This window comes from Lynx rufus, unplaced genomic scaffold, assembly GCF_022079265.1.
Source record: "Lynx rufus isolate CCGP_SWC_20201006 ecotype Redwood Valley unplaced genomic scaffold, mLynRuf1.p SCAF_7, whole genome shotgun sequence".
NCBI classification, from domain to species: domain Eukaryota; kingdom Metazoa; phylum Chordata; class Mammalia; order Carnivora; family Felidae; genus Lynx; species Lynx rufus.
Window position 1 is genome coordinate 78,907,501 of NW_025814889.1, and position 20,745 is coordinate 78,928,245.

Here is a 20,745-nt window from a genome sequence, read left to right on the forward strand (position 1 = left end):
ATATATAATCACATGAGCCTTAAAATAAATCTTTTTTGTATATACATGTGTGACTTTTGTATGCATATATATATATATAAAAAGAAACTAATTTTTATTTTTTATTTTTTTTATTTATTTATTTTTTTTAAACGTTTATTTATTTTTGGGACAGAGAGAGACAGAGCATGAACGGGGGAGGGGCAGAGAGAGAGGGAGACACAGAATCGGAAACAGGCTCCAGGCTCCGAGCCATCAGCCCAGAGCCCGACGCGGGGCTCGAACTCACGGACCGCGAGATCGTGACCTGGCTGAAGTCGGACGCTTAACCGACTGCGCCACCCAGGCGCCCCTAATTTTTATTTTTTTAATGTTTGTTTATTTTTTGAGAGAGAGAGACAATGTGCATGTGGGGGAGGGGCACAGAGAGAGGGAGACACAGAATCCGAAGCAGGCTCCAGGCTCCGAGCTGTCAGCACAGAGCCTGACGTGGGGCTTGAACCCAGGAGCCGTGAGATCATGACCTGAGCTGAAGATGGACGTCCAACTGCATGAGCCACCCAGATGCCCCAAAGCTTGCTAAAATTTCAATTGAGATAATGTTGAATCTATATAGCAAAATGGGAAGAAATTACATCTTAATAATATCAAATCTTCTAATCCATGAATATGCAATATCTATCCATATATTTACACTTTTGACTTCTTTCATCAATATCAATATTTTATGATTTTGCACACATAGATCCTCTTCACATTTTATTAGATGGATGCCCAAGTATATTTAATATTTTGATACTATTATAAATGATACTTTAAAAATTTTCAACATTCAGTTCTTTACTACTGGTCTATAAAAAAGCAAATGATTTTTTAGGTAGTGATCTTGTGTACCACAACTTTGCTATACTGACTTGTTTATTTGAGGAGGTTTTTAGATTTTCTACGTAGACTATCATCTCATCTGAGAATAAAGAGCTTTATTTCTTCACTTCTAATCTGTATCACTTATATTGATTTCTCTCATCTTATTGCACTAGTTAGAGCTTCCAGTACACTGTTGCATAAAAATGGAGAGAGAATACAATGCTTATCTTATTCTTGGCCTCAGAAGAAAAGGGTCCAGTATCTCACCAGTAAGTGTGATGACAGCTATAGGATTTCTTTTTTATTAAAAAATTTTTTTAATGTTTATTTATTTTTTTAGAGAGAAACAGAGAGACAGAGAGACAGAGAGAGACAGAGTGCAAGCTGGGGAGGGGCAGAGAGAGAGGAAGACACAGAATCCAAAGCAGGCTCCAGGCTCTGAGCTGTCAGCACAGAGCCCGATGCGGAGCTCGAACTCACCAACTGTGAGATCATTTCTTGAGCAGAAGTCAGACACTTAGCTGACTGAGCCACCCAGGCACCTCTATAGGATTTTTTTAAATGTTCTTTTTTTAAAAGTTTTTTAAAATGTTTATTTATTTTTGAGACAGAGTTTGAGTGGGGGAGGGATAGGGAGAGAAAGGGAGACACAGAATCTGAAGCAGGCTCCAGGCTCTGAACTGTCAGCACAGAGCCCGACGTGGGGCTCAAACTCGTGAACTGCAAGATCATGACCTGAGATCATGACCTGAAGTCTGCCACTTAACTGACTGAGCCACCCAGGCTCTTCAACTTAATGTTCTTTTCTAAGATGAGGAACTTGTCCTTTATTCTTTGTTTGGTGAGATTTTTTTCCTTTTTTTTTTTAATCATGAATGGATGTTGGATTGCATTATATAATTTTTTCTGCTTTAACTAATACAATCATATGATTTTTCTCCTTCAAAATTTTGATATGGCGAATTACATTGAATGATTTTGAATGTTGAATCAGCTTTGCGTATCTGCAATAAATCCCATTCATTGTGGTGTATAACTCTTTATACATCATAGGATTCAATTTGATGATATTTTGTTGAGCACCTTTGTATCCATGGTCATAAGAGATCATAGAGTTTCTCTATCTGGTTTTAGTATTAGAGTAATGCTGTCCTCATAGAATGAGTTAGAAAGTGTTCCTCCTGCTTCTATTTTTTATAATAGATTGTCAAGAATTGGTACCATTTCTTTTTTAATTGTTTGGTAGGATTAACCAATGCAAATATCCAGGACTTGCGCTCTTTAAAAAATTTTTTTAAAAAGTTTACTTATTTTTGAGAGAGACAGAGACAGAGAGAGAAAGAGAGAATGAGTGGAGGAGGGGCAGAGAGAGAGGGAGAAACAGAATCTGACACAGGCTCCAGGCTCTGAGCTGTCAGCACAGAGCCCAATGAAGGGCTGGAACCCATGAACTGTGACATCATGACCTGAGCTGAAGACTGGAGCTTAACCAACTGAGCCACCCAGGCACCCCTAACTTGTGCTTTCCTTTTTGGAGGGTTATATATTATTCATTCAGTTTCTTTAATAGATTCAAGGCTATTCTGATTATAAATTTCTCCTTGTGTAAGCTTGAGCACTTTTCTGTATTTCTATTTTGGCCCATTTCATCTAAATTATCAAATTTATGGGGCACCTGGGTGACTCATTTGGTTAAGTGTCTTACTTCAGCTCAGGTCATGATCTCACAGTTCGTGAGTTCAAGCCCTGCATCAGGCTCTGTGCTAACAGCTCAGAGCCTGGAGTCTGCTTCCGATTCTGTGTCTCCCTCTCCCTCTGTGTCTCCCTCTCTCTCTCTCTGCCCCTCCCCTGCTTTTGCTCTGTCTCTACTATCTCAAAAATAAATAAATATATAAAAATTTTTTAATTATCAAATTTGTAAGTATACAGTTTGTTGGAGTTTTTCTTGATTATAATTTTGATGTACAGGCATCAGAAAATTTTAATTTAAATCCATATACAGTTTTTTAGTGTCCTTTAAAAAATTTTTTTAAGTTTATTTATTTATTTTGAGAGAGACACAGACAATGCTAGTGCAAAGGGGCAAAGAGAGAGGGAGACAGAGAATCCCAAGCAAGCTCTGTGCTGAAGGTGCAGAACCTGACACTGGGCTTGAACACATGAATCCTACAGATCATGATCTGAGCCAAAACCAAGTGTCAGACATTTAACCAACTGAGCCACCCAGGAACCCCTTTATCCTCTTTTTGTGTATTGCTATATCCTAGATAAATTTCTTTGTCAATTACTTTGCGTTCCATTATTCCACATGGGAATATTAGCATGTGTGGTGAGTGGGATTAGATTTTGGAAAGGAATCGTCACATATCCGGTATTAAATAAATTCTGGGCAAGGAGTTATGTCAAAATGAAAGGCTGACAGTGTTCCTTGTGGGAATGGTTACAGGAGAACACAGCAGGGTGCTGATATAGCAGGACCCAGAAACATCTTTATAAATTAGCCAATTCATGAGAATTTCCCTTGTGCTGAGTGGGGTTAGGGGCATGGGGAAAACAGGGACTGAAAACGGTGACTGGTGGTTGGGAAGCAGAAGTTAACAGACCATCCTTGCACTGTATCCTGAGTTTTCCCTTAACCATTCTTAGAAACCAGAGCAGGCCAGGGCACAGCTAGAGGGGATGCAAGGTCATCTCATCGGAGCACAGAACTTGACTTCTTTGAGCCTCTGTTAAGGAGGTCTAGGAGGTAAGGAATAGGGAGATTCCATTCTTGTTTTGTCTTCAGACTTCAAGAGGTCAGCATCTAAGATTTGTGCCTGAGTTTGTAGATCCTTAATTTACTCAGATCTAGTGTTTTCAAGTTTTTCATGTTGTGAAGATTATTGGAATTCACATCCGTGTACATATAACCTCCTGCATTTGTACTAGTTTCTTAAGATACATTTCTAGAAGTATACTTCCGGTTCAGCAGTATACACATATTAATTGCTATTGTCAGGCACGTTTCTGGGTCACGAAGGCAATTGCAAGTAAAATCTAATCTCTTATTCTCTTGTCACTATTGTCTGGCTCTAACTGGACAGTACTATATTTCTCTGGGCATTATGGGTGGCTGCTTGAGCAGGTGGCAGAGAATCTTACAGACCAAGTCAAAGAGGCTAAGATGCTACTCCCAAATACAGGCAGTGCAAACATTTTACATTGATGGTAGACCAGATGCCTGCCAGTCCACTTGACAAGCATTTACATGGAGTCTAATCTGGCAAGGAATCCTGCACATCAGGATGCGAGACTGAGGTTTGATGAAGCAGTCTAGAGGATGGGAGTAAGTAGTGGGGATTGGGAGTATTCTTCACATGATAAGTCATGTGTCTGATGAAAACACTCAGGACCCAAAGGTAATGAAGCAAGTCACTACTCCACCATGAATTATATTATAAATCTGCTTTATTGCATTGGAAGAGAGCAAGGAGAAGAACACATGACAGGGACACAAACCCTGTTTATCATAGAGCTGATCACTTATGCTTTCACAAGCACTGTGAGGGAAGGCCTCACTACTTGAGAGATGGGGAATTCATGGGCCCGTGGAAGCAAGAAGAAGTTGCTGTGTCCTGGAGTAGGACCCAGGCAGTGACCTTTGGATGGTGAGCAGTGGAAGCTCAGGTGGAGCAGGTATAGGCAGTGATGAGAAATGAAGGCACTCAGCAGGTTCCGCTCAGAGTCAGAGAGTAAGAAACCAGAGACGGGAGAGGAGAAGCAGCCTGAGAGAGGGCAATCCAGTTATAGATGGGACAACGTGGGGCCAAGAGCTGATGGCAGGACTTAGTGCTTGTAGCTCTTCCTAGTGGAGGATGAGGTGGTGGTGTATTTGATGGTGGAACTGCTGCCCCCAGAGGAGCTGAAGCCACCCCCAATGCCTCTGCCGCTGCTGGAACTGAAGCCAGCTCCCAGGCTGTGGCCGCTGCCATAGGAGTAGCCGCTGCCTCCGCCCAGGCCTGAGCCACTGCCCACACCGCTGGCACTGCCATAGCCGCCAGTGCTGCCATAGCCTCCGGAGACGGTGGACTGCACCACAGCTGTGAAGGGGAGGGAGACAAGGACACACAGGACACAGTGAGCTCATTCTGCCAGTCTGAGTCTCATCAGATGGGCTAAGGGCAAGGGAGAGGGGCAAGCAAAGTACTTACAGATGTTGACTTGTCCAACACCTTCCCCACTCAGCCTAGGAAGGGAGAAGACACAGGGACCGTGAGACCTCAGACAGCCACCACTGGACCAGAGTGGGAAGCCTCGATGTGAGGATAACCCATGAGCAAACTGCCTTTTAAGATTCTCTGAGAGTCATGATTGTGGCCATAAGTAGAATGCCTTCAACTTGTGCTCATGGCCAGACATCATGGACATGTATTCAGAGGTTTGAGGAGCTTGTGTGAGTTACCCACCTGCACTCCTCGCCCTCCAGCAGCTTCCTGTAGGTGGCAATCTCCACGTCCAGGGCTAGCTTGACATTCATCAGCTCCTGGTACTCCTTCAGCAGCCGGGCCATGTCCTGCTTGGCCTTCTGCAGAGCATCCTCCAGATCAGCCAGCTTGTTCTTGGCATCCTTGAGGGCCATCTCCCCACGCTGTTCAGCATCAGCAATAGCGGACTGCAGGTTGGCACACTAGAGCAAGAAGATAGGCAGAAGGAACTCGTAATGTAGTTCTCCAGGAGAGTAGCCATACTTCTTTCTAGTGAGGAACAGTTCCAGAGCCCAGATACGATGGTAAGGCACTTCTACCACATTTTTTCCCAGTCTTTGTCTGCTCTGCACAACTTATCTAGTCTGGGAGCCACATGAGAACATATATGCCTTTTTTAAACCACCTTCTCTGAGGGCTGGGTGGGAGACCCTATACTGGACCAAATACCAGCATAGTTGAAAGAAATGGACCCACTCAGTTTGTTTTGAGTGCTGTCTCCAAAGCCAGACCAGAACCTTTTCTCATGATTCACGTGGATGCCCCCTAATTTATACAAAATTACCAACATCTTCACTTAAGGCTATGAGTTTCATTTCTGGCCATTGAGATCTTGTCCTCCTCACTCCTAAGGTCTTCTAACATGCTTGGGCAACACCGATCTTCATCCTGGGTCACTGCTCAACTTCTGTTTCAATTCGATGTTGAGCAGATTTAGACCAATCTTGCCCCCCCCCCACTTTGGGCCTCCCCTTTTCTTTCCCCACTTGTTTCTTGTATTCCTAAACCAAGCATTCTCCTTAAGTAATCTCTTTCAAAAGTCCCTGGATGATCTTTCTACACTCTGACTAATTGGGATTGCTCTTGTCATGCGGTTGTGTCGTTCTGTAGGGTTAGCACTCATCTGTCCTCATATGTGGGAACTCACTGAGGGTGGGAGCCACATGCACCCCTCTCTTTGCTCTTCCCCCAATTCCCAGCATTTCCCAAATGGTGGCTGATGGCTGCCTGGTGGTTGAGTGAGGAAGCGATGCTTGTCTTCTCCAGAAGCCCCCACCGTACCTGCTTCTTGACATGGTCGATCTCGGATCTCAGCCTCTGGATCATGCGGTTGATCTCAGCAATCTCCTGCTTGGTGTTGCGCAGATCATCCCCGTGTCTACCTGCGGTGACCTGCAGCTCTTCATACTGGAGTCCAGAGGGAGAGAAGGTGGTGCATGTGGGTTTTCACATGCTAATGGTGACCTGACTTCTCAATCTGGCATTTAACACACCCAGAGCTAGTGACTTCTCACCAAGGCATTTTAGAGAAAGTTGACGGGGCAAGCTCACTGAATACTGTACACTGATCACAGACCCTCTTTTGAATGGACTGCTGGCTGCCTAGTTCAGTTGGAGGCCAGCAATGTTCTGTATTATGTTTCCAAGGGAGCCGACTCAGGGTGAAGACAAAAGCAAGGATCACTAGATCTCTATCTATGTAGCTAGCCTCCTGCAGCGGGGTTCTTTGACTTACTCAAAAAGCACATAAATTCTGTGAATGCCTGCTCTGTGAGTGCAGGGTTCACACCTGTGAGAAATCATCAGCTTCCTTGAGGTGATTTTCCCAGCAAAGCGGGTAGGCTTGCTGGTGTCTAGGAAGAGGACACAGGCAATCCTGGGCACCTGTCAACTCAAGGCTCACCTTGCTCTGGTACCAGGACTCAGCCTCAGCCCGGCTCTTCTGAGCGATCTCCTCATATTGGGCTTTGACTTCAGCGATGATGCTGTCCAGGTCCAGGTTACGGTTGTTGTCCATGGACAGGACCACGGAAGTGTCTGAGATGTGGGTTTGCATCTGAGCCAGTTCCTGCAGAGCATAAGATCATCAGACCATCTTTCCCTTGGCTTTACAGACGTACCCCACCCCAAGATCCTCCACCCTTGGCAGAGCCCCATCACAACAGAAAAAGAGGAGTGGGGATGCTTACTGCTTCATACAAGGCTCTGGTGAAGTTGATCTCATCCATGAGAGCGTCTACCTTGGCTTGCAATTCAACCTTATTCATGTAGGCAGCATCCACATCCTGGGGAACAAGCCAACACCTTGGAGTCAGCTGAGCCTTCCTTCCCAGTCTGAACACCTTTTAGTCTCCCCATCTACTCCCCTCTTGGATGTGTGCAGGGCCCAAGAGTCCTTTCTTTCTAGAAAGGAATGTGAACCCCTGATCTTCAGCAGCTCACCTTCTTTAGAGTCACAAATTCATTCTCTGCTGCTGTGCGCTTGTTGATTTCATCTTCGTATCTAGACACAGAAGAGGGTAAGACATAGTTGAGCCAGTGGCAAGGATGATACAGAAAAAGTGTCCTGGAATCCCAGCTTTCCATAAAAGAGATATGCCCAAAAAGAGCTTCCTGCCAGTGAGCCACAAAAATGATTTTTGGGGGTCCCTAAATTGTTTTTATCTTGTTCTCTCCCCATGCACCTCTATGGCCTTTTTGCTATTTGGGGGTTGTGTTCGGCAACAATTGTGAGTTTCATTTCCATGAACATGTTTTGCTATGGAATCAGGCCCACATCTTGACCTAGTCACCCAATAGTCTTGATGTGTGCACTTCAGGGAATGGAGCCCTTTCTGTCCTTGTGCTCACTTGTTCTTGAAGTCCTCCACCATGTCCTGCATGCCCCTGAGCTCTGTGTCCAGGCGGCCCCTCTCCCCCAGGATGCTGTCTAGCTGTCTCCTGAGGTTGTTGATGTACTGCTCAAACAAGGGCTCCAGGTTCTGCCTCACGGTCTTGGTGCCCTGCTCCTGGAGCAGAGTCCACTTGGTGTCCAGGACCTTGTTCTGTTGTTCCAGGAATCGCACCTGGAAGAAGACAAGACTGTTATTTGCCACAGAAAGCCAGGGAGAAAGAGATGTAACCTGACAGGTGCCCAGGCACTTTGGGTAGTCGCCCAGGTTGGGCTATTACAGACCATGTACAGAGGGTCAGGCTGACAGTGTTGCACCCCCAACCCTATTTCGTTCCAACCTCACTGGTCTTAGTGTGAAATTCTTCCATGGACCTGTGACATCTTCTCACCAGCTGAGCTATTCGACCTATCAGCGTCTTTCAACATTTCTTCTCTTTTTATTGAAAAGCACAACCACACATCTAGTTAAAAATATTTCTGGGGTGCCTGGGTGGCTCATTCAGTTAAGCTTCTGATTTTTGATTTGGGCTCAGGTCATCATCTCAGTGTTGGGAGATCTAGCCCCTGTCAGGCTCTGTGCTGTCTCTCTACCTGTAACCCTCTCCTGTTCTCTCTTTCAGTCTCTCTCTCTCTCTCTCTCTCTCTCTCTCTCTCAAAATACTTAAATAGACATTTAAAAACATAGTATTTCTCTGTTACAAAGTGGAAAGTTATATTTAAATTGTACCTCAGGTAAAGGACTGTTAAATGTGCAGAAACTAGTGATTTCATCCAATTCAGTTAATTACTGGATTCCATTAACTTCTGCTCTAGTGCATGATTGCCCTGTATAACAAATGCCCTAATGGTCATGCTCTAGTTCTACACATTTTGCATTTCTATATTTATGTAAATGTTTGTGAGACTTTGTTTCTAATTCAGCCAGAAATCTTTTTCTTATTTCTATCTTTATGTAAATATTTCTGACCCTTTTTTAAATTCATTCAGAAATCTTTTTCTTTTCTTTCACCTTTTTCCTCTTGTCCAGAGCCCTAGAACAGTTTTCCACTGGAATTATTATTTAATCTCTTAGAATATTCAGCAGGTAAAGCTGACCGATTCTATTCTCTCATTGCCTTGTTTTGCTTCACGGATAACACAAGTTGAGTATTGTTCCCTGGCTGGGTTGAAGGACATTTAAGAGACCCAGTGGTTTCAAGTGATTTCCATCACCTTCTGCGTGTTGTCAACATGGAGGCCATCTGACATCCCAGGGGAGAGCTCCTCTGAGTCCCCTTCTCCCTCCCTCCTGAATCTCACCCCAGTAGGACATTCATTGATTGTCTAGTCTGGGGAGCCTGACAGCCCAGTGGAGGCAGGTGTTCCTGGCTCACCTTGTCGATGAAGGAGGCGAACTTGTTGTTGAGGGTCTTGATCTGCTCCCGCTCCTCAGTCCTCACCCGCTGGATGGTGGGGTCGATTTGCAGGTTCAGAGGAGTGAGGAGGTTCTGGTTGATGGTGACCTCTTGGATGCCTCCAGGGGGGCACACAGGGAAGCCAGAGCCCCCATAGCCACCAGCAAAACCAGCTCCACCACCGAGCCCAAAGCCACCACCAGCTGCGGCACCAAAACCAAATCCACTGGCAGCGCCACCTCCATAGCCAAAGCCACCTCCAACTCGGCCACCATATCCGCCACTGATGGCACAGCTGCCCCCTCCAATGGAGATCCTCTTGGAGCCGCCCAGGCTATAGAGGCTCCTGCTCCCAAAGCCAGCTCCTCCACACACTCCACCGAGGCCACCAGTGCCCCTGGAGCGGGACACAGAGACACTGCTGAAGCCAGAGCGGCAGACCCCTGGGACTCTGGCTGAGCTGGTGCTGAAGCCACGGTGGCTGACGCTTTGGCTCCTCACGGTGGATTTGCTAGACATGATTCCTGAAGAGGGAAGGCTGAAGAAAGCGTGAGAGGCTGGAGGGTAGAGCTGAGAGGAGCAGATCTGTGAGATGAGCCTCCCGGCAGCAGTTTATATATGGTGAAAATGGGCTGGGCTCCGTCCTGGAAGGTGAGCTTGCAGATTGGGAAGGGCTGATCTTTACAAATAGTGAGATCACTCCCAGCCTCTTAAAGGTATGAAATATGAAGATTGCTTCTTTGGCTTCCTTTAGTCATGGAGAAATTCTCCTGCCTTCCAGCCTTGATGATCCCAACACAATAAGGCTGCGTATGAATTCACTGAAGTCAGGAATTAGTCATGTTCTCAAACAAAGGAGACAAGGAGCTGATCTGTGATAATTGTCCCTTCCTTCTGCTTACTCAGACACTCCTCTGTGTGCCCCCTTCCCACACAGGTTTTCTCCTCTACCAGCAACACCCTTCCCATCAGGTTGCGACTGTCTGAGTTCTTATAGGCATTTGCCCAGAGGCCTGAGCAAGAAGTGGCCTGCAGTGTTTTTTCACCATGTTTGTACCTGTCCCTCTGAAGCTTCTGGCTGTTCCTCCTGATGGCCTGGGCATGGAAATGGTGGCTATACTGGGGACATAACTCCCTTTGAAAGACAAAGGAACTGGAGAGTTGAGTTTTTACACTGCCAGATGAGCAATTTGTCTCTGTCCTGTGTGATAAGCTGCCCAACTGGCAGTTTCCTGAAAGGACAGGAGACATCACCAGGGGCCACTCTGCCCAGAGGCCTGACCTCTGCACCCGTCTCCCCAGTGCTTGGTCTTCCACCGATCTGATTATTATGCAAAATTTTCTCTCCAACTGGAATCCATAGACACCTTTTCTGTCCTGTTTCGAAATGTTCACTTAGAGCTTAACTTAAGGAATTGAAAGTGAGTAAGGACAAAAATCATTGAGGAATCACTGAATTTTGATTCCAACAGACTTTGACATTTCTTAGGAATCAAGAAGCAGACTCCTTAATGGGGTGTGTACAGAAAGTTGAGGGGCATATAGAAACAGTGAATCATACAAATGTGTCCTTACATGTGTGATGATGTCACAAGTAAATTCAAAATTTATATTTCTAATCTCAGCACTTGCAATCTGAACTGGCTACACACCTCAGAGGGAAAGAAGGCTGTGAAATGAGTGTGGTATTTGGTCTGGAGAGGAATGAGGTCCACAGAGTAAGCACTGAGCACAAGGAGTGTTGAGAGCAATTGCAGGCATTCTGTGAGAAACACAGGGTGAAATGGCAACCAGCAGAGAAAAGAGAAACTCGCACATTGAGATGACCTGAGTAAATCTCCTGGTGCTATCTTATAAATGTCCCATCTCCCCAGTGTTTTGGGGTGCACAATATCAAAGGAGGTGCTATCTGAGCATCTTTCAGGAAAGAGATAACTTCTCAGGATGATGGAAATGGCTCCCTTCTCTCCACCCTGGTTGCACAATGGCTGACCAAGAAATGTGCTTCCACCTAGTTCTGGGAAAGATGTGTTCCTTCCCATGGCGCAGTGTTCTGATCAGCTCTACTCTCTTGGGATAGAGGCTTTAGGCTTGGCATAGATGATGCCAGGAAGGGTAGGAAGGGTTGGCAAGTCAGGTGGCAGTAGCATGCATTTTGCCCAATATTTATGTCTAGAGCTCCTTTCATACTGTAATGGTGTAGTTGGGCTGTTGCCACTGAGAATGTATGGCTTGCAAATACTAAAAGATCTACGTTTTAGTAGTACTAATAGTAGATCTATTTGGCCCTTTAAAGAAACAGTTGTTCAACCCCTGGTTAAGAGCATGGGCTCTAGGCGTGCCTGGGTGGCTTCGTCATTTAAGCGTCTGACTTTGGCTCAGGTCATGATCTCGTGGTTTGTGAGTTCAAGCCCCACACCAGGCTCTATGCTGATAGCTCAGAGCCTGGAGTATGCTTCAGATTCTGTGTCTCCCTTTCTCTCTGCACTTTGTCTATCTCTCAAAAATGAATAAACATTAAAAAAATTTTTTAAAAAAGAGCATGAGCTCTGGAGACAGAGTGCTCAGGTTCATAACTAGGTTCCTATGTGTTTTTGAAAACTTTCATTTTTCAGCTGTAACCTGGGGGTGAACATAGTACCTACTTCACAGTGTTGTGAGGATTATAGGAAGTAACATAAAGGCGTTAGCACAGTGCCTGCACAGAAGTTCTCAATGAAGATGAGCTAATACCATTATTATAATGGAAGTATGAAGAAGCTTGATGAGTTCAGGAACTCATGAGAATCTTCAAGAACTGAAACACAGATGCAGCTGTGTGTGTGGCGGAGGGGGCCGGGATGAAAAAAAATGATAACAGCATTGCAGATTTGTGTCATATCGGTAAGGATCTGGAAGTCACAGGTGGAGTTTGCACTTCTTCCTAGAAGCCACTCAGAGCCATGGAAACCAGAAGAGCAACAGTAGCAGAAGTATGATTTACAAGCTTGTTGGTACTCAGAGCAGCAGGACAGGGGAAAGCTCTGCTCCAGGGTGGAAGCAGCTCCTTACCCAAGTGGCTGGAAGGAAAGTGTGGCCAGAGAAAAGGAGGATCTGGGTCTTTGGTGGGAGCCCAGCAAGCTGCCTTCTCTGTCCTATGGAGTCAGTCTCCTCTGAGCCACCTGCTGTTGGGTCGGTCCTCTTCTGTCCTCAGGGTTGTGCACGCAGGGACAGGCTGCTATCAAGCAGCACATGTGACCAGATCAGTGCCTCCTTTGGTACTGATTATATAGCTTTTCCAGCGTAGGAGCAGACTCATCCCTGAATACAGGGTATAATTCAATTGCAGCAGGAACTTTACGTTCAACTATTTAGCCTGTCAGAAGATGGTTTAACTTGAACATATTATCAACTTCCCAGCTTGCCATGTGCACCAGATAGCACCAGCAGTAAAAAGTACTATGTTTCATTTCCCAACACAAGTATTTCTCCTATTTACAGATTGATAAGACATTCTGTATTGTATTTTATATTATATTATATTATATTATATTATATTATATTATATTCTCTCTAATATATCTAAAGATCTCTTTCCCAGAAATTGTCATCACTACCTGCCAGGGAATAATGCCCCGGGAATCAATTCTGATGACCCTGACCATGAGTGATGTCAGCTAGAGAAAGATTCATGAGAGCTGCCACAGGTTCCTATGACAGTGAGGTGGGCGAGTTAGACAGAAGGGACCCCATGGTGAGTCCCCTTGTGATTTTACTCTTTTCTTATCCCACCACACTCAAAAGGTCAAGTTTGTACTTGATTCATTTGCCCTGGATTCTTTATATCTTTGGTTGCAGGGAGGTGTCCTGTGTTCTGGAACCCACTTTTAGACTGCCGCCCTGGGTCTAAGCTGTGCTTTTTTTCTCCTCTAGAGTCCTGCCTCTCCTCTTGCTTCCACTCTCAGGAGAGGGCTGTGTTCATAGGTAGTGGGGACCCACTGGGTGGTTAGAAATGGATTTCTTCAATGAAACCTCCCCAGTGTTCCTGAATCATGTCCCATGGTGGAGCTCAGGGGAGTTATATTTTCCCAGAGAAGCAGGGTGGAGAAGGCCAGACCTTCATAACAAGAGTCAAACAAAGGGTGATAGTTCACGCAACTATGTGAGAGAAACTAAAGCAAGCAACCTGAGTAACGCCGATGACAGTCAGCCTCCTCCCCAGCAGGCTGCTGAACCCAGCCTCTTCTTTCTGCCAGGACAGCTTCCCTTCCGTGGTGCCTTCTGATCACCATGGAATGAAGAAGGCCTTTGTTCTGGGGCCCAGGGGTTAACTTGTACGCCTTGCATTTTTCCCAGCATGGAGGAAGGCAGGAGGGAAGTCCTGAAGATAGAGCCCATGCAAAGTCTGCCTTGTCTTTCTGACTCCTTGGGTGGAGAGCTGGCAGATGAGACTGAGGGATACAATATTGTCATAATCCATCAGAAGTTTAAGACTAAGTGCCTAATCCTGCAAGCCTCAGTGCAGAATGATGCTGTTCAGAGGGAATCCCACAGACCCAGTCCCATACCTACAGAGGACCCACTGAAAAAAACACATGCAGCCACATGCATAAAGATCGTAGACAGTAGCACCAAAGTTGGAGTAGAGAGTGCAGCCTTCTAGGATACACACAGAGGTTCAGACAGTATTGAAACTTTCAAAATTGTATTAGTTACTAGGCTGTTGTGAACATACAGTATGCACTAAACTGTAGGACTTCCCTTGTATTTCTCAAGGTTTATACACACGATTTTGGCAGAGAACACAGTGACAGGATCATATATCAGCAAAGGCGGAGTGTCTAGTTAATGATGAATACATTGGGTAATTGATTTATCCCCAATTCAGGATAATTTGGAGTAATTCTGACCCAAAAAATTCATCTCAAAATCAGCCGAGTCTTAGTGTGAATATGCTAGAGAGCAAACATAGCTCAAACGTTCTCCTCTGAGATTTCTTGGCATTTAGTGGCAACTTCATCTGTTAATCCTTTGTAATCTCACTTTAAGCCTAGGGTTGGGATTAGTGACAGATCAATGTTCTGGCACAAGTCCATGGAATTTATGAGGCAAAGGAGACCTCAAGGGGATCTGATAAATTTAACTTCCTTCCCATTTTCCTCTGCCCTTTCCTCAGCTGCTTCCAGAAACAGCCTGGATTTTTCCAAAAGGGCAAAGAAGAACATACAATATGGCAATGCTTGGACCCTGTGGCAAAAACTGTTGATTGGGTAAATTAGATTCCATTCCCAATTCCCTTCTTTCTCTCCCATATCCACTATAGAAAACTTGAAGGGTGGAATATTCTTTCTTGTAAAATGTTTTTAAATTAATTGAGGCATAATTTACATACAGTGAAATGCACCTATCTTAAGTGTGGAGTTCAATCAAATTTGACAAATTCATGCACTTTCATAATCCATACAATATCAAGATAGAGAACATTTCCATTATTCTAGGACATTCCCTTGTGTCCTTTTTCCTATAATCCCGCTGTCCTGGGCAATCACTATTTTTGGATTTTTTCCACCTTGGATTAATGTGTTTATTTTAGAACTATATATAAATGGAACCAAACAGTATACACTTTAAAAATACATATGTTTATTTGTTATTATTTTATATATTTATATGTCATTTATATGTGTGCGTCTGGATTTTTTAATCAGCAAAATGTTTCTGAGATTCATCCACATTGTTATGATAGTTCATTGCTAATTAATAGTTCGTTCTTTTTTATTGCTGAGTGATGCGCCATTGTATGAATATACCACAGTTTCTTTAACCATTCTGACTGATAGGTTCCTAAAATATTTCCAGTTTATTACCATCTATAAAACAGTTAGCAACATACTCATGAGGCTTTGTGTGGACATATGTTTTCATTTTACATAAATAAATGGCTACAAATAGAATTGCTGCATCAAGAGGGAATGTACGGCCAGCCCAGCCAGGCACATCTCACATGTACCCTTCCCCTACTCCTTCCCCCCTGACATGGTAAATACATTTTAGTTTTCCAAAATTATTGTACCATTCTTAAAAATATACTGCAATTTTTAGAGGAGTTTTAGGTTCACAGCAAAATTGAGCAGAAAGTACAGAGTTCCCATGTACTCCCTGAGCCCTCGCAGACTTAGCCTCCCTCACTATCAACATCCTTCACCAGAGGGGTACATTTGTTACAGCTGGTGAATCTATGCTGCTATAAACATTAAGTGCAGGTTTTTGTATGGACCTAAGTTTTCAGCTCATTTGGGTAAATACTGAAGAGGGTGATTGTTGGATAATACGGTTAAGAGTGTGTTTAATTTTGTAAGAAACCGCCAAACTGTCTCCAACATGGCTGTATCATTTTGTATTCCCGTTAACAATGAATGGAATTCTTGTTGCTCCACACCCTCCTCAGCATTTGGTGTTGTCAGAGTTTTGAATTTTCACTATTCTAAAAGGTGAGTAGTGGTATCTCATTGTTTTAATTTGCATTTCCTTAATGACATATGGTAGGGGCATCTTTTCATATGCTTATTTACCATCTGTGTATCTTATTTACCATCTGTATCTGAGCTGTCTGTTAAGATCTTTGGTTTATTTTTTAATTGGGTTATTAGTTTTCTTATTGTTGGGTTTTAAGAGCTCTTTATATTTCACACAACAGTCTTTTTTTTATTGGATATGTCTTGCAAATATTTTCTCACAGTCTGTGGCTTGACTTCTCATTCTCTTGTCAGTGTCTTTGCAGAGCAATAGTTTTTAATTTTAATGAAGTCCAATTGATCAATTCTTTCTTTCATGAATCATGCCTTTGGTGTTGTATCTAAAAAGTCATTGCCAAGATTATCTAGATTTTCTCCTATTTTATCTTTTAGGGTTTTATAGTTTTGCATTTACATTTTAGTTTATGATGCGTTTTGAGTTAATTTTTGTGAAAAACATAAGGTCTATATCTAGATTCACTTTTTGCTTATGGATGTCCAGTTGTTCCAGCACCATTTGTTGAAAAGACTGACTCTCCATTGTATATTGCCTTTGTTGCTTTGTCAAAGACCTGTTGACTTTATTTGTACAAGTATACTTCTGGGATCTTTGTTCTATTCTGTTGATCTATTTGTCTATTCCTTCACCAATAACACATGGTCTTCATCACCATAGCTTTATAGTAAGTCTTAAAGTTGGATGGTGTCAGTCCTCCAACTTTGTTTTTCTCCTTGAATATTATGTTGACAACTCTGGTTCTTTTGCCTCTTCATGTAAACTTTAGAATCAGTTTGTCAATATCCAAAAATAACTTGTGATTTTGATTGAGATTTCATTGAATCTATAGATTAAGTTAGGAAGAAATGACACCTTGAAATTTTTGAGTCTTTCTATTCATGAACATGGAATGTCTCTTCATTTATTTAGTTTTTTGATTTTGTTCATTAGAAATGTGTAGTTTTCCTCATATAGATCTTGCATACATTTTGTTAGATTTATTCCTAAGTAGTTCAGTTTTGGAGGTGCTAATGTAAATGGAGTTTGGTTTTTCATTTCGAATTTCAGTTATTCATTGCATATCCTGCAATCTTTCTATAATCACTTATTAATTCCAGGATTATTTTTTGTCAGTTCATTTGAATTTTCACATAAACAATTAAGTCTCCTGTGAACAAAGATAGTTTCATTTCTTCCTAGTCTATATACCTTTTATTTGCTTTTCTTGTCTTATTACATTAGCTAGGAACTCCAGTGCAATGTTGAAAAGGAGCGGTGAGAAGGTACATCCTTGCCTGTTCCTGATCTTAGTGGAAAAGCTTCTAGTTTCTCACCATTAACTGTGATGTTAGTTGTAGATTTTTTGTAGATGTTCTTTATCAAGTTGAGGAAGTTATCCTCTATTTCTAGCTTGCTGAGAGTTTTTAATCTTAAATGGTGGAGGATTCTGTCAAATGCTTTTTCTGCATCTACTGACATTATCATGTGATTTTCTTCTATAGTCTGTTGATGTGATGAATTACAGTCCTTGATTTTTGGATAATTATCCAGCTTTACATATCTAGAATAAGTCCCACTTGCTTATGGTCTATAATTCTTTTTGTTATAATCCAACTTGTTAATATTTTTCTGAGGATTTTTGAATCCATGTTTATGAGAGATTTTGATTTATAGTTTTCCTATTTTGTAATGTCTTTGTCTGGTTTTGATATGAAGACAATGCTGGCCTCATAGAATGAGTTAGGAAGTATTCTTTCTGCTTCTTTCTACTGGAAGACACTGTGGAGAATTGGTATAATTTCTTCCTTAAATGTTTCATAGAATTCACTAGTGAACCAATCTGGGCCTGATGTTTTTATTTTGGAAGATTATGAATTGTTGATTCAGTTACTTTAATAGGTAGACAATTATTGACATTGTCTATTTCTTCTTATGTGAATTTTGGCAGGTTGTGTCTTTCAAGAAATTGGTCCATTTCATCTGGGTTATAAAATTTGTGGACATAGGGTTGTTCATAGTATTCTTTTATTATCTTTTTAATGTCCATGGGATCCATAGTGATGTCCACTCATTCATTTCTGATATTAGTAACTTGTGTCTTTTCTCTTTTTTTTCTCCTTAGTTAGGCTGGCTGGAGCATATTAATTTTATTGAACTTTTCAAAGAAAGAGATTTTGGTTTCATTGAGTTTTTTTTCTATTAATTTGTTGCTTTTACTTCATTTATTTCTGCTATAGTTTTTATTATTTATTTTCTTCTGCTTACTTTGAAATTAATTTGCTGTTCTTTTTCTACTTTCTAAAGGTAGAAGCTTAGATTATTGATTTTTAGATGGTTCTTCTTTTCTAACGTATGCATTCAGTTCTATAGATTTCTTTCTATGCACTGCTTTTGCAGCATCCCACAAATTTGGTAAGTTGTATTTTTATTTTCACTTAGTTCAAATTATTTTTAAAATTTCTCCTGATATTTCTTCTTTGACTTTTGTGTTATTTAGAAGTGCGTTGTTTAATTTCCTCATAATTGGGGATTTTTCAGTTATTTTTCTGTCATTCATTTCTGATTTACTTCCACTGTGGTTTGAAAGCATAGATTGTATGATTTCTATTCTTTCTATCCTGCCAATGTTTCATGTAAGCTCGAGAAGAATGTGTATTCTGCTGCTGTTGGGTGAAGTATTTGATAGATGTCAATTATATCCAGATGACTGATGGTGCTATTGAGTTCAATTATGTCCTTACTGATTTTCTGCCTACTAGATCTCTCAATTAATAATAGAGGGTTGTTAAAGTCAACAACTACAATAGTAGAGTCATCTGTTTCTCTGTGTCATTTATCAGTTTTTGCTTCATGTATTTTGATGCTCTGTTGTTGGGTGCATACACATTAAGGATTGTAATATCTTCTTGGGGAATTTATCCCTTTATCTCCTCTTCTCTCTGCCCCTCTCCCTGCTTGCATTCTCCCCCCCCTCAAAATAAATAAACAAACATTTTAAATAAGTAAATAAATAAATAAATAAACAATCATTTTCTCTTTCACATATAGGACAATATAATACAGCTAAAATTGAGTTTCGTTTATGATCTGAATTAAGACTCATGATACATTTTTTTTGCCATATGGAGAGTCAACTGACTTTGTAGTATTTGTTGTGCAAAACCACTCTTTCCTGATTGCACTGCAATGGCAACATTGTCATAAATCAAGTGAGTCCCTATGTGGTTTGTTTCTAGATTCCATATATTGTTCCACTGGTCCATTTTTCAGTCATTTTCACAACACTACACTCTTATTTAGTATATTTTTATAAAAGTCTCAATATCTGGAACTATAAGAACTTTGTCTTTTTCAAGTTTTTTTTTTTTACTATTTTAGATTTTTTTCATTTCCATACAAATTTTAGAATAGGTTTATCAATTTCCCCAAAATACCAGCTGAAATTTGATTGAAATTGCTTTGTTTTTTGTTTGTTTGTTTTATTTAAATTCAAGTTAGTTAACATACACTGTAGTCTTGGTTTCAGGAGTAGAACCCAGTGATTCATCTCTTACATACGAAACCAGTGCTCATCCCCAAAAGTGCCCTCCTTAGTGCCCATCACCCATTTAACCCATCCCTCTACCCACCTTCCTTCCAGAAACCCTCAGTTTGTTCTCTGTATTTAAGAGTTTACGGTTTGCCTCCCTCTCTGTTTTTATCTTATTTTCCTTTACATTCCCATTTGTTCATCTGTTGTGTTTCTCAAATTCCACATATGAGTGAAGTCATAAGATATCTGTCTTTCTCTGAATGACTTATTTCCCTTAGCATAATACGCTCTAGTTCTATCCATGTTGTTGCAAATGGCAAGATTTCATTCTTTTTCATTGCTGAGTAGTATTCCATTGTGCACGCGCGCACACACACACACACACACACACACACATATATGTGTGTGTGTATATATATATATATATATATATATATCTCACATCTTCTTTTTTTTTTTTTTTTTTTATGAAGTTTATTGACAAATTGGTTTCCATACAACACCCAGTGCTCATCCCAAAAGGTGCCCTCCTCAATACCCATCACCCACCCGCCCCTCCCTCCCACCCCCCATCAACCCTCAGTTTGTTCTCAGTTTTTAACAGTCTCTTATGCTTTGGCTCTCTCCCACTCTAACCTCTTTTTTTTTTCTCCCTTCCCCTCCCCCATGGGTTCCTGTTGAGTTTCTCAGGATCCACATAAGAGTGAAACCATATGGTATCTGTCTTTCTCTGTATGGCTTATTTCACTTAGCATCACACTCTCCAGTTCCATCCACGTTGCTACAAAAGGCCATATTTCATTTTTTCTCATTGCCACGTAGTATTCCATTGTGTATATAAACCACAATTTCTTTATCCATTCATCAGTTGATGGACATTTAGGCTCTTTCCATAATTTGGCTATTGTTGAGAGTGCTGCTATGAACATTGGGGTACAAGTGCCCCTATGCATCAGTACTCCTGTATCCCTTGGGTAGATTCCTAGCAGTGCTATTGCTGGGTCATAGGGTAGGTCTATTTTTAATTTTCTGAGGAACCTCCACACTGTTTTCCAGAGCGGCTGCACCAATTTGCATTCCCACCAACAGTGCAAGAGGGTTCCCGTTTCTCCACATCCTCTCCAGCATCTATAGTCTCCTGATTTGTTCATTTTGGCCACTCTGACTGGCGTGAGGTGATACCTGAGTGTGGTTTTGATTTGTATTTCCCTGATAAGGAGCGACGCTGAACATCTTTTCATGTGCCTGTTGGCCATCTGGATGTCTTCTTTAGAAAAGTGTCTATTCATGTTTTCTGCCCATTTCTTCACTGGGTTATTTGTTTTTCGGGTGTGGAGTTTGGTG

At 42.0% G+C, this 20,745-nt stretch overlaps 1 protein-coding gene across 1 annotated transcript; it reads right to left on the bottom strand.

Moving 5' to 3' along the window:
- Window positions 1-4,671: 4,671 nt before the first annotated feature.
- Window positions 4,672-9,896, bottom strand: LOC124501561 (keratin, type II cytoskeletal 6A-like). Its single transcript, XM_047065857.1, has 9 exons — window positions 9,357-9,896; window positions 7,941-8,155; window positions 7,533-7,593; window positions 7,280-7,375; window positions 6,994-7,158; window positions 6,372-6,497; window positions 5,292-5,512; window positions 5,037-5,071; window positions 4,672-4,925 (listed from the first exon to the last, which is right to left on the bottom strand). Exons 1-9 carry the CDS (start codon window positions 9,894-9,896, stop codon window positions 4,672-4,674), a joined length of 1,713 nt encoding a protein of 570 aa, XP_046921813.1.
- Between the last annotated feature and the right edge of the window lie 10,849 nt (window positions 9,897-20,745).